Source organism: Gobio gobio (assembly GCF_949357685.1).
Source record: "Gobio gobio genome assembly, chromosome: 23".
Taxonomy (NCBI): Eukaryota; Metazoa; Chordata; class Actinopteri; order Cypriniformes; family Gobionidae; genus Gobio; species Gobio gobio.
In genome coordinates, this window is record NC_137119.1 from 22,420,732 (window position 1) to 22,435,454 (window position 14,723).

At 39.0% G+C, this 14,723-nt stretch overlaps 1 protein-coding gene across 1 annotated transcript in view; it reads left to right on the forward strand.

Annotated features, from left to right (window-relative positions):
* Positions 1-6,330: 6,330 nt before the first annotated feature.
* The window catches only part of neto1l (neuropilin (NRP) and tolloid (TLL)-like 1, like), a gene marked incomplete at its 3' end in the record, with an annotated part of 146,837 nt that continues 138,444 nt past the window's right edge, over positions 6,331-14,723 (forward strand). Inside the window, exons 1-4 of the mRNA XM_079806729.1 lie at positions 6,331-6,470; positions 8,178-8,231; positions 8,318-8,452; positions 9,705-9,953. Of these exons, the coding sequence (XP_079662855.1) occupies positions 6,443-6,470; positions 8,178-8,231; positions 8,318-8,452; positions 9,705-9,953 (466 nt within the window). The 5' untranslated portion in view covers positions 6,331-6,442. The remainder of the gene's footprint in view (positions 6,471-8,177; positions 8,232-8,317; positions 8,453-9,704; positions 9,954-14,723) is intronic.

The window sequence follows — 14,723 nt, forward strand, 5'->3', positions numbered from 1 at the left end:
AAGGGGGTAAGAAAGGGGTAGAGAGGGGTAGAGAGGGGAAGAGAGGGGAAGAGAGGGGTAGAGAGGGGTAGAGAGGGGAAGAGAGGGGAAGAGAGGGGAAGGGGTATAGAGGGGAAGAGAGGGGAAGGGGAAGAGAGGGGTAAAGAGGGGAAGAGAGGGGAAGGGGAAGAGAGGGGAAGGGGAAGAGAGGGGTAAAGAGGGGAAGAGAGGGGTAAAGAGGGGAAGAGAGGGGAAGGGGAAGAGAGGGGTAAAGAGGGGAAGAGAGGGGTAGGAAGAGGTAGACCTGGAGTAGGATGTGGCCAAAGAAGAGACGGACCAAATTTATCAGATGCGATTCTACTGAGTACCCATGGGTTGTCTTTGAGAGAGGCTGGACAGAGACTTCAGCCCAACCTCAGCAGATATAAAACAACAAACCTTTGAAAATGCATGAATGAATCGAATGATTTTACAAATGTGGAGAGAACTAAATATTTTCATCAATATGCAGTACTGGTCTTGTGTGTACTGTTTGGTCCATATGTTCACTTTACTCTTTATCTCTGAAAAAAATCAAACCCTGATTATATAATTAGAAAAGTAGAAATTTTACAATATTAGCCTACAAGTGTTTACAGTAAGATTGAGAACAGCAGCGTGTGGATGGCCAGGAGGGTGAGGACGGTAATTTTCATAGTTTTTTTGTTTGTGTGTTATATTACAGTATATTATGCTGTATACATTTTCTTTTTACGCTGATGTATGGAAGTTACTTTATGTGTGTGAATGATAATGGTTACAATTTCCTTGGCAGTATGAGTGCAATGATGTCAAACATTGGAGGCTACTCTTCCCCTAAAATCCTGTTTCTTTTTTTTTTTTTTTCAGTTTTATACACAATTGTATTCTGTTAGCTAGACAAAAATGAAGGACTGGGCTAAGACTGAAAGGTGGACATGAGGGATATTTCAATGGTCCTCTGCCATAGTGACAAAACATCTAAACATTTTGACTCGCAGTGCTTACACAATGCCAAAGGGACGAAGCATTTTGGGGGCACTGACTGTTTAAATGAGAAGGAAATTTAGTTTTGACACATGAGTGAACTGTTTTGGGAGAGGTATGAGCTTTTGCAGGTGAACCATGGTGTTGTGCCGAACCATCCACGTTATTTTGGCAAAAGCACCAAGAGTGTTGAGAATGTCCGGTCTGTTTCAAGAAATGAGCCAAAGCAATGAGAAGGATCTTTGCCATTTTGGTGGCACTGACTATTTATATGGGAAAGGAATTTAGTTTTGAAGCATGAGTGAACAGTTTTGGGAGAGATATTAGCTTTTGCAAGTGAGCTATAGTGTTGTGCTGAACTGTAAGACAGTTTTGCCAAATGATCTTACAATTTTGAGAATGTAATTTCTGTTTCAAGAAATGAGCCAAACCAATGGAGAAAAACTGTAATACATCAACAGTCAAGTTCATTCACAATTTTTTGTACATTAAACTATTACTTGAGCTCAGTGAAGGCCAGGGACACAATATTCTTCAAATCCAGGATATTTTTTATTTAATTTTATTTCCATAAATAGTTCATAAATAAGTCAAAAACCATGCCAAAATGGTTTTTTTTTTTTTTTTGCAAAACGCTATATATCCACCTTAGGCTATATTCTACTACTGTAATACCATTAAGAAAAGCTAGTGAATCAATGTTGAAGTGTGTGTGTGTGTGTGTGTGTGTGTGTGTGTGTGTGTGTGTGTGTGTGTGTGCGTGTGTGTGTGCGTGTGCGTGTGCGTGTGCGTGTGCGTGCGTGCGTGCGTGCGTGCGTGCGTGCGTGCGTGCGCGTGCGTGCGTGTGTGTGTGTGTGTGTGTGTGTGTGTGTGTGTGTGTCAGCATGACAGACCAACATTACTCGCAGTCGCACGATGACAACAATTAATCTTTGGATGTTTTCCCTCCCCTGAATGCCTTGCCCGTTTGGTCTTCTCCCTTTAATGATTTTCTTTAGATGCCTTCCTCTTTCTCCCTTACAGCAGCTGGAATGACCGGCTCCAATCCGTCATCGAAATCCATAACGTTAGCTTGACTCTGAAGCTTTGATTCTCTGACTGACAGACAGCTGTTGATCATTGACTTAGCCTACGTGACTGACAGCTCGCCTACAGTATAAACAATTAAATGGTAAACGTTTAGTTAGCCTATTGAATCCTCTTTTTAAAAATATGTTTTTTTGTTTTGATATTATCGTTAAATCACAGAGCAAACTCGGAGCACTTCACCGGCGGTGACTCTCTCCTCGCGTGACATCCTGAGCTCGCGCAACATCCAGGACGTTCTATATCGCACTTTGTAAAGAAACTGGGCTGGCGGATATCGCGTTTTGTGAAAAAATACATTTTGTAGTAGGCTTAAAATGTACATTTTTAAATCTTATTAATGGTAGCAATTCACACATAGATTAACCCTTAAAGAGTTTCTGTATCTTGGAGGATACAGACATTTAACAGGCTGTAGAGGGAAGGGCCATGGGGGGATGGGCATTATGTGGTTGCAGTTGATGAGAAATACTAATGGGAGGATGGGTCATGTAATCAGGGTCATGTGACTTTATGCCAACATTCCAAACATTTGTATCAAAATCCAAAATGGCAGCATACGTGGAAAAAGACACTGGCCATGAGGTAAGTGTTTTTATATTTTCACAATTATGATATTTTAGAGTGATTTTGTTTTAGAAAATAGTTTTTTAAGGATAGTTTTACATGTTCTTGTGCATATTTTTAAAATAATCGTCTCACAACTTTGATTATCAGCCATTGAATGTCTGTATCCTGGGGGATACATTGCCCACATAAGGGTATTTAACAGGGCTGATCACTCACAGATATTCTTATGTTTTGAGGCCTAAATGTTAGTAAATGAGTGGAGGGAAGAGGGAAGGAACCCCCCTTCCCAATACTTTATTTCACACACACACACACACACACACACACGCACACACACACACACACACACACACACACACGCGCACGCGCACACAGACGCGCGCACACACACACATACACACGCACACACACGCGCGCACACACACACACGCACGCACGCACGCACGCACGCACGCACACACACACACACACACACACACACACACACACACACACACACACACACACACACACACACACACACACACACACACACACACACACACACACACACACACACTCAGACACAAATGTATACCCTGCATAGGCATCTTGGGAGAAAAAGTTCAGTTTTTTCCAATTTTTCTAATGTTGCATGGATAACATGAAAAAATTTAGCTAAATAATTGTTCATTCAATGTTTTAAAAGTTTTCATATGAACTATAATAAAAAAAGAATACATGTTACAATGTAACCCTAAATGGGCAATGTATCCTGGGAGATACAGACTGTAACTTTGAAAATAAAGGTCATATTTTGGAAAAAAATTTATGAACTGTGTCATTTTAGTCTAGATACATACAAAAATAGCAATGAATCATTTTTCCATCAAATTTATTTATGCTTGCCCCTTTAAGGGTTAAGGTACATCTAAACAGTGATTTCCAATAATAAAATCCAAATGTCAAAAAATGGCGTTTATCGCGTTTTGCAACCGAACTCTTCATATGCTCACGCTTACCCCCCTTCTGCTTAATCTCACGCCGCGTTTGGTGCCTCCGCTGTGGGCCAGATGCAGTACTGGGGGTCGGGGATGTTGAAGGCCGAGCTTCGGCGTGTGTGAAGTTTATCTCTAAAGATGTGACTGCTGATGTTGAGCAGAAAATACTGTATGCACATTTTAGAACAGATAGACGCGACGAGGACGTACAAAAACACTGACTCACAAGATAGAAAACACGAAAACACCGTTCTGTCGGGAGAGAGAGAAGCCGCAGTGTGTGCACGAATAATAAATAATTAGCAACACATAAGAAATCAATGATCACAGATCAGAAGGAACTGAAGAAAGACTTCTGTTTTCATTTGTACATCCAAACACTGAGAAACTGCCAGCGTTCACTCGTTCACAAGTAACGTTAATGATCTCGAGCGCTTCATGGGCGTGCCAGATTCTCTGGGCGGAGGAAAGGGAGGTAACCGTTTCTGCTTGGACGTCAAACCAGGAGACTTCAGGATTGGCTCATCTGGCCTGTCATTTTCTCAAAGGCAGAGAAAGACAGCCAGAACTCGGGTTTACACCGATCAACATTTCTATCCACTTGGGGACAATATTCAGGCTAGGGGAACTCATATTAATGTTGAAATACCTCATAAAATGAAAATGTCATGCCATGGGACCTTTAAAGGATGGCAGATTATTGCTGAATTTCCCAAAACATATTTTACTCTTAAACTGTGAGAAAATCAAATCCATAAATCTAAACAAGTTGTGCTCAAAATTTGAGGTTCATTTCTCATTTCTCAAGAAATGAGCTTTTAGTAAGATTTTGGTTTGGATTTTTTTGTGTGTGTGTGTGTGTGGCATATGTTATGTTATGTTAGGTTAAGGGAGACTGATGTTCTGACAAGATGTGTTTGATGAAATTATTGCATCAGGGAAAAGAATATTAATGCAAAGGCATATTTACAGTATAAAAATCACTTCAGATGCTTGTAACTTTAAACACGCATTTAATAAAATACGACAATGTGTGTAATGGCACTTTCCAGTACTTTCTGGTATGAAATGAAGAGAGGTTGCCAAAATAGTGTGATGACCGTGCAACTATTTTAGGCAACAAAAAATTATTCTGGCATTTATTGCATATAGCTTTCTTTATAATGAGAGCAGCGAGAGTAATATGATTTACCTGCTCATCTAGTAATGAAATATGATTTTCTTTCATGCAAAACTCATGTACAGTATAATGAGTTTTCTGTCATAAATTAGCTTCACATTTTTATGAATTAAATTGTAGAGGAATTGCCTTGCAATTTATAGAGAATATATCTCTCTGACAGTTTTGTATTGAAATATATCAACAATACCAAAACTTGTTTTCCAAGAATACATTTTTCTTACCCATTGGGAAATAGTGGTATTATTATTTTAGGCATGGTTTGCTAGATTTATGCTTCTTTTTTTTATGTTGGGTCAAGAATAGATAGATAGATAGATAGATAGATAGATAGATAGATAGATAGATAGATAGATAGATAGATAGATAGATAGATAGATAGATAGATAGATAGATAGATAGATAGATAGATAGATAGATAGATAGATTTTTGAAATTGTAGCCTATATATTTTTTTTTTTTCAAATATCATTTAATAAAGACGATTCATTATTCCGCATATTGAAAATCAAACTCGTGTTAACATTGCTTAACACTGCGCACATTTATTCATTGGAGAGAAAGCAGCGCGAGTGATTCCTCCATGTTTACATCGCGTCAAGTTTATTGATGAATGAAGTTAACATTTTTAAAGCCAGATAAACAGAGTGATTTTTCCTGGAAGAGATTTGGCTGGCTCACTCGAGCCCCGTATAAACCCTCGAATGAATTTATAGTGTCTGCATGCTTCGCTACTTCACTCCAAATGTCCGCAGGCTGCAGATGCTCTTCGCCAATCCAGCACTGCAGGTGCAGTTAACACCGGAGATGCTGATAGTAGTTCTGGCTAGATATCCTTCTCTTTGCTTGTTTCTTTTCCTCACACAAAGGGTTTTTTTCTGCTTACCCCCCTAGATTTTGCTCTAGTGCTGCCGTGTGAGGTGTTGGATTCATTGACTCCCGCAGTCTGACCGGCTTTGCGGTGCTTTTTCAAGAGCATCTACAACCTTATCTTAGTGGATATGACGAGCAGTTCCGTGTGCTGCCGCATCATGTTGACATAACTCTGCTGAAGAACTGAAAATAATGAATGGCCGGAGAGGAGCGATGATATGAATTAACTCTTTGATGTAAAGGGAAGCTGGAACGGGATTGTGTACTGCATTTACTGCCGAGGAAACACTGGAATGAGGCTCGAAACACGTTTCTTGTCGCTGTGAGTTTTGTTGTTGAAGTTGGCTTCGCTCAACCATGGAAAAATGAATTGGAATGGATATTCTGATAAGTGTTCCTTAGAGATGGATGGAAGATTTTCCAACCTTTTGCGAATCTTTTCGTGGTGACTGGAAAGGTGGAGCGATCAGGAAAAGCTAATGACGGACCTATTAATCCATCATAAGCACCAGAGGGGTTTGGAAACGTTTGGATTGAAATGTTTACATCTTTTTCTGGTTTTATACGAAACTACTAATGCATAGTTGTGGATCTCCGCTGGAATCTCCATTGTCATTGATTAATATAGTGAAATGAATTCAGGGCTGTTGACATAAATGCTGTGAATTTTTTTTTTTTTTTTCTTCTTTGGAAATATCCATCTTTTCTTCTGAAAGTATTCCTATCTAAATGGAATTAGTTGAGAAAGCCCTTTGTGAAAGGAATAGACATGGTACATGGGAACAGGTTCCTTCACGGTGAGTCTAGCTGCCAGTTAACTTAACTCTTCTCTCTGTTTCATTTTATGCATGAGGTCTATATCTGCATTTACCGGTGTGCCCTTTATTCCTTTAGGAACTTTGTGTGTAATTGTAGGCTGATTTACATTTTATGGGGTTAAATTAAGTGATGCAACTGCATATGCATCATGACATAGCATAGAGTATCATTTTCCCAGTTACGTGTTGTTCCAAGCTGGGAAATCCATCTTAAGCTGGTAGCTGGTTTCTAGCTGGTCTAAGATGATCATTAGCTGGTGCAAGTTGGTTATTAACTGGTTCAAGTTGGTGTTTTGCTGGTCCATGAGCTGGTAAATCAGTTTGGACCAACAACAAACCAGCTGAGCTGGTCATACCAGCTTAAAGTTAGGCTTGATTTTACTTGGTTCTTTGTAGCTTGTTTCTAGCTTGCCCAAGATGGTCATTACAAGCTGGTTATTATAGCTAGTTGAAGTTGATAGAGCATTAAGGAGAAGAAACAAAGCGGCTACCAGCTGGTCAAGCAGTTACTATCCACAACGGTTTACTATCCACAAACCACCTTGCCTCTTACATATTACAAAACAGTTAGCTTAAGCTAAATTTATAAAAAAAAATAAAAAATCCCAAATTTACAGTATATCCATAACAAATAAATACCCAAATAAATAAATGTAGTTATTTATTTTGCATTTATTTTTGTATTGTGTTTAAAACTAATATAAATAAGTAACTTTTCCAAGTTATAGATCAAATTCCTTAAAGGGTTAGTTCAGCCAAAAATGAAAATTCTGTCATTAATTACTTACCCTCATGTCGTTCGACACACGTAAGACCTCCGTTCATCTTCGGAACACAAATGAAGATATTTTAGTTGAAATCCGATGGCTCAGAAAGGCCTCCATTGGCACAATGTACTTTGCACTCTCAAGACCCATTAAAGGGACTAAAGACGTCGATACAAAGTCCATCTCACTACGGTGGTTCTACAATAACTTTATGAAGCGACGAGAATAGTTTTTGTGCGCGAAAAAAACCCTAAATAACGACTTCTAGTGATGACCGAATTTCGAAACACTGCATCATGAAGCTTCGAAGCGTTATGAATCAGCGAGTCGAATCATGATTCGGATCGCGTGTCAAATCGCCAAACTGCTGAAATCACGTGGCTTTGGCGATCCAAACCGCTGAATCGACTCACTGAATCATAACGCTTCGAAAGCTTCATGATGCAGTGTTTTGAAATCGTTCATCACTATATAAGTTGTTATTTAGGTTTTTTTTGCGCACAAAAACTATTCTCGTCACTTCATAAAGTTATTGTAGAACCACTGCAGTGAGATGGACTTTGTAACGATGTCTTTAGTACCTTTTATGGGTCTTGAGAGTGTAAAGTGCATTTTGCCAATGGAGGCCTTTCTGAGCCATCGGATTTCACCTAAAATATCTTCATTTGTGTTCCGAAGATGAACGGAGGTCTTACGGGTGTCGAACGACATGAGGGTAAATAATTAATGACAGAATTTTCATTTTTGGGTGAACTAACCCTTTAACGGAAAAGGTTTCAGATCCCTAATTTTCAACCATTCCTTAAAGTATTTCTGTTTTGTGATTTAGTACAACATAAATATATGTGGAAACAACATCCATGTTTATAATGAGTCCACATGATTCTATGCTGTTTTGATCTTAAATCTTTTGTCGCAGTTGTTGCAGGTCTTCTCATGCTTGGGTTGTCTGGGGCAACAAAGAAGGAAGCAGGTAATGATGTTTTGTCACAGAATACCCACCCACTCTCCATCTCCATGTTTCCTGGCAATCTCTGACATTTGACTGCTCTCTCTCAGTGAAAAACAATTCAGGAGTGCAGCCGGCAGGGCAGTGTGGAACCTGGGTGAAAGAACCAGAGGGAGGCCTCTTCACCTCACCCAATTACCCAAACAAATACCCCCCAGAGCGAGAATGCATCTACATCATTGAAGGTACACACACACAAAAAATAAACCTTGGTTGAATAGTAAATGCAGCTCACAAACAAATCTGTCATGTGACACTTGGATGGTGGGGGTTGTTTAAAACTGTTCAGTAGCGCAGTTGCCTGAAAGATGCAGGAGCAATCAGTTGATTGTTAATCCTATGCAGCACCACTGTGATACTAGTGTTTCATTTGCATTCATAATAGATAGATCAACAATCTCTCAATATCTGAACGTCAATTTGATTATCACAATTAGATTTCAGTGAAAAATAAATAAAATAGGTCTTTCAGTCACATCTGTTGGACTGTATGCTGCAGTGCTGCTGCTAGCTGATAATCGAATTGAACTTAGAAGCTAGTAGCAATTGTCTTGCAATCTGATGGTTTACACATGATAATCTTTTACTGTCATAATAAGATTACAAATGTTATGAGATCGTATTAGTATCCCACTGTTAAACCCTTGTGGTCTTCAATGTTTGGAGCTAATTTCTTTTGATTACGTATATTTTTCCCACCCTTCCTTCCTTATGATTGTGATGTTACTGTGCTTTTTCTCAATAGCAATAAATGCATGTAGTTAATCTCACAAACTTCATTCGTATATACTAATAATGGCAGACATACCCAACCCAATCTCATAAAAAAATGTGGACCCACTTTATATTAGGTGGCCTTAACTACTATGTACTAACATTTTAATTAATAATTTGATACAATGCACTTATTGTGTACATACATGTTTTTACATTGTACTTACATTTAAAAAAAATACCTGCTTGTAATTATGTCCGTAATTAATTTCTTTAGTTACATTTGTAATTACACAGTTGACACTTCCCTTACACCTAACCCTACAATTAAACTTAACCATATCACCACACCCGTCCCTAACTCTACCCGTATCCCTCCTCAATATCAGCAAAGGTGTTTTGCAATGCAATTTGAACACAGTAAGTACATTATACTTATTTTTTGATGTAAGTACATAGTACTTAAGGCCACCTGATATAAAGTGGGGCCAAAAATGTAACTATTTAACAAGTTCTTTCGAATTTGTACGATGTGATTTTCAGAGGGGCATAAGCAGATTGTACAAAAGGGTATGAATGAGATTATACAAATTCATACGAAGTAGCAATTTGCCAAAACGTAAATCAGTTAGGCATTGCCATGAGAGTATGTTAGACATATGACATCATTCATCATCATAAATTACAGCTGTCAGTCTTCATGATTTTTTTCTCCCTTTGCAGCTCCCCCGAGACAATGCATTGATCTTTTCTTTGATGAAAAGTATTCAATAGAGCCTTCATGGGAATGTAAATTTGACCACATTGAAGTCCGGGACGGGCCCTTTGGCTTTTCTCCAATAATTGGACGCTACTGTGGGCAGCAGAGCCCTCCATATATCAGATCGAGCGGCCGCTACCTATGGATAAAATTTGTTGCGGATGGTGAATTGGAAGCCATGGGATTTTCTGCGAGCTACAATTTCACAGCAGGTACATACTGTTTTATGCTCTTTTATGCAGTGTCAGTAATATTGACGATTGTGAAAGATTGATTAAGTATTACACCAGTGAGTTTTTGGCTTTCCTTGAGGGTCTTTAAGAGTTCTGGAACCGGATTTGAGTAACCTCAGTAACCTCGGGTTATTGTTATCCCCTGCATGTCGACTTGAATTCCTGATGCAATCAGCAACTATACTCTTCAAAATCCAAGCCGCTGATTCATATAGCAATTATTGTCGGTCCATGTTGGTTCTGTAAATGATCCTAAAGCTTATTAGTCATTCTATTGCAATAAAGAACCTTTTTAAATTGTTTACTTTGATCAGTTCTTACCTCAATGAATGCTGACAATCCTTCCCAGGACCTGCTTCAGATGTTAAAGATTGCCAATAAGATGCTAAGTGGTAACAACTACATCATTCCGCATATAATTGATTGCACGTACCCTCAAAGGAATCCTTGGAAAATATGTAGCACATTGCAAAACAGTTGATTTTTATCAGAAGTCTCATTGTCGGTGTGTTAAAATTCACTGCTCTCTGATCATCCGCTTTGATTTCAAATTGAATCTCTGAAGTGAGTGTGAACGGCAAGTAATACCGTACCTGAGTTCAAGTGAGAGATGTTTGCGTAAATGGTGTGCAAATTGAACAGTGATAGATATTGTGTGAAGAATGCTAAAAGCAATATTTGAATAAAGCTGCAACTACAGTTGTAAATGCCGAAGAATTTCACAGAGCAGGCGAGCTTTAAGGGCCTTCCAGATGAATTACACAGCTGTGGCACTGGGTGCAAGAGAAAGCAGCACACAATTGAAGGCAGCACTGATTTAGAGTCGTATCTGAGAAATGAGTTATGAGGCGAGAATTCTTCCATCCTATTGTAAGTCAGGAGGAAATTATTTCGCCAAGTTTGGAGAAACTGTTCAGCATGAATGGATTCAGACTCGCGCTTCGCAACTTGCCAGGGAAGAAACACAGCTTCCTCTAGTCTTGATAAGGAATATCAGTGGCATATAATTTACATAATTAAGGAGATAAAAGTCCCTGAATTCACTTCCCTTGATGTTCCCCCCAAAAAAGTGGAGAGCGCATCTGCTCTGCTGCAGCCAATGCTAATGCAGAAGGTACAACAGATGAATGAAAAGCAGGGAATGAGGAAGGATAGAAATTGCATGTATTCATCTTCCTTGGTGTTTTTGTTTTGTTTTGTTTTTTTACATTTTATCGCTACGGAAAGGAACAGTACTGTATTTAGCTCAAAAATGTATGCTTCTTAGTATCACAAAATGCCCATTCAATCAAAGACGTGTCAGTCTGCTGTGAGAGAGGGGGTATTTAGTCTACTGTATTTTCATAATGCTGGAGCTCTAATTCTCTGCATTAGACCTCATTAAGACTGCACTTGCTTGCTTCATATTAAATCAGTAGGCAAGTGCAAGTATTTTTTTTTAGTGTAGAGCTATGTGATCAACAAAAAATGGAATTAGTTTAAAAGTGTGATTCGAGATGTCAGCATGGGTTAGTGCAGTGACATACAGGTCAACTGCGCCACCACCGACCCGAGTTTGATTCCCAGCTCGAGGTCCATTGCTGATCCTGTTCCCCTCTCTCTCCACCCCACGCTTTCCTGTCAAATCTCTATTGTCCTATTCAATAATGGCCAAAAAGATAACACAACACTTAACCCTTAATCCTCCCTTGGGGTCCAGCTGACCCCACTGGACTTTTCCTCCAATTTTTAAAAGTGTTCCCTTCATCTCAGGGCCATGAGACTCGGTGACTTTTCCTAAATAATCTATCTAAACATGCACAAAAAATCTGGGCTTGATTTGGTTGTTCTAAAGGTGTGTAAAAAAAAATTACCGTTTAAGTCCCTCGGGGTCAGATTGACCCCACATTGAAAATGAATGGGAAAGTGTAAAAAATAAAAATTTGTCACTTTTTTGGTCAATTTTTTTTACTAAATCCAGTATAAATCTGAAAATTTCCACATTTATATCAAGGTCTGGTCTTAGAGCATAAACACAAAGTAGAACGAACTTTCTGTCTCATACACACACGCACACACACACACACACACACACACACACACACACACACACACACACACACACACACACACACACACACACACACACACACACACACACACACACACACACACACACACACACACACACACACACACACATGTGTGTGACTGCAACAGAGAGCATTTTTATAGAAACTGGCAAATAAAATCAACAAAACTGGCATAAATCTGAAAGATTTTCATACATAAATGAAGGACAAATACTAGAGCACAAATGCAACATGGAACAAGCATGTTCACTCACACGCACACACACACACACAAACACAAACACAGGTGTCTGGAGCATTTTTTTGGATTTTGGCAATGAATGGGAAAATGTAAAAAATGCTTTTTTTTCACTTTGTTTGTAAAAAAAAATCAACTAAATCCAGTATAAATCTGAAAATGTCTACATTTATATCAAGATCTGGTCCTAGAGCATAAACACAAAGTGGAACGAACTTTCTGTCTCATACACACACGCACACACACAAACACACACATGTGTGTGACTGCAACAGAGAGCATTTTTATAGAAACTGGCAAATACAATCAACAAAACTGGCATAAATCAGAAAAAATTCCATACATAAATGAAGGACAAATACTAGAGCACAAATGCAACATGGAACAATCATGAGAAAGAGAGGGAAAAGGGCAAATAAAAGAAAGATGAAAGGCAGCTTAACTTTTTGCATAACTTCCCTATGGACCTCTATTGGATAATGTGGTCATTGCACTCTTTCTCTTTAACTATAATTCCTAAAGTTTTTCCACAAAGATGGCAGTATTCTATCCCTAACACATAGAGCAATGTCCAAAAACTATTTATATTTATTTAAGATCATCATTCAAGTGATTTTTTCATAAAAAAAAGATTTTTAATGAGCCAATTTATGACATAGTTAAGTATTTGTGCAGTAAATAGGTAAAAAAAACTACCAAATACCCACAAAAACACTGCACAAATGTCTAGTTGAGAAGTAAATAAAAAAAATGATATATAGTTTTCCATGTAAAAAAATTATATTTCCTTATGCAATCGCTCTGTAAAAGTTTGGGGTCTATCTGACCCCAAGGGACTCAAATGTAAACCCTACTTGAGGGGCGATTAAGGGTTAAAGGAAATGTATGTAAGATTGTGGCCAAAACTGGTACTAGAATCACTTTCAAATTACTGTAGAGCGGTGTATCCCCTCTCCCCCTCCCCCTGACTCGAGGTTGCCAGATAGGCGAGAAGATAGGCTGCAGGATACAGCAGGAACGTAGGCTGCTACAAGGAGCTTCCAATGGCAAGTGACGAGTCCTACACAGCAAGTTTTTTTTTTTCATTGTCACAACGTTTTTCTGATTCATAACGAGGTCTTTTAAGTTTCGTAAAGTTTTATTTTTTATCCAAAAAGTTTGTAGCTGTAGCTCTGGTAACTAGAGCAGAGCTGGCAACCCGGATGCAGAAACACTACTCACTTCGTGATTGGTAGATAGGTGGAGGGTGATGCTTCAGGCCAAAACGCAACATGTCAACATCAACATCAGTTGAGGGCTGCAACTTCACTTTTAAATGACAATATCCTGGCCGGACTACTGTTGTCAGTGATATAAATATTTGAAATTAACATGATTTCTTAAAGGGGTGGTAAAACACATTCTTTTGAAGGCTTGATTGTGTTTGTGGGGTGCACTGTAACATGTGTTCATGCTTCGTTTTAAAAAAAAAAACATTATTTTTCATATATTTGACCTTTATTCTACACTGCTCTGTCCCTCTTTGTAAAACGGTCTGATGCTTTCCGGGTTGTATGAAGCCAGTCCCTCAAAAATACGCAATGGGCTCAGATTGGTTAGCTGGCCCAGTGTGTTGTGATTCGCTAACCGCAGTGCACGTTTGTCGGAAACGTCACGCCCCTTCCCTTCACCGGTAGACTGTGCTTTGGTCAGTATTAGAAACGATGGCGTCAATAAAACCATACCAATCTGAGCCCAAATCAGACCCAGAACATTTTAGTGAAGATGATCGAGCAGAACCTGTTCAGTCCTTAAGAGTAAAGACTGCGGATCTATAGTGATCGCTACTGAATGGCACTGTTACTTTTGTATTTTTAGAACGATTATAGCCAAATATCTGTCGCGAGAACTATTAACCCAAAACACTAAACACTGGCTTTACTAGTAAGTTAGCCAAATCACACACAGAACCATGTTTAGCAAGACTGTAGATAAACAACAAATAAAAGCTCTAATCAAAGAATCATTTACACTAATGCCAAGTTCGCTGTTGAGATTTTAACGTTAGTGTTTGTAACGATAGGTGTTCGTCGGATAACGTTAAGTATGAATGAGCATTTAACAGACTGGTTTGCAGAACAGTGTTGTCATCTGTTTACTTCCTTGCTACAATGTACAACCTATTACAGGAAAACACATCGATGAAAAATAAATCAGACTTACAGGTTGTGGCCCGTAAACAGCTTCTGTTTGTAAATCCAGCTTTCAGGACAAGCCGTTGTGCATATCCTGTATTGAACTCGCGAACATTGTGGAAGTTTTCCTCCGTGAAATGTGCTGCGGGAGGGAGCCCCGCGCGCGTCGTGCATTCACACACTGGCAGTGTTTGTCTTATGCAGCTGACGTTGTGCAAATCCGGCATTGAACTCGCGAAGATGGAAGTTTTCCTCTGTGAGATGT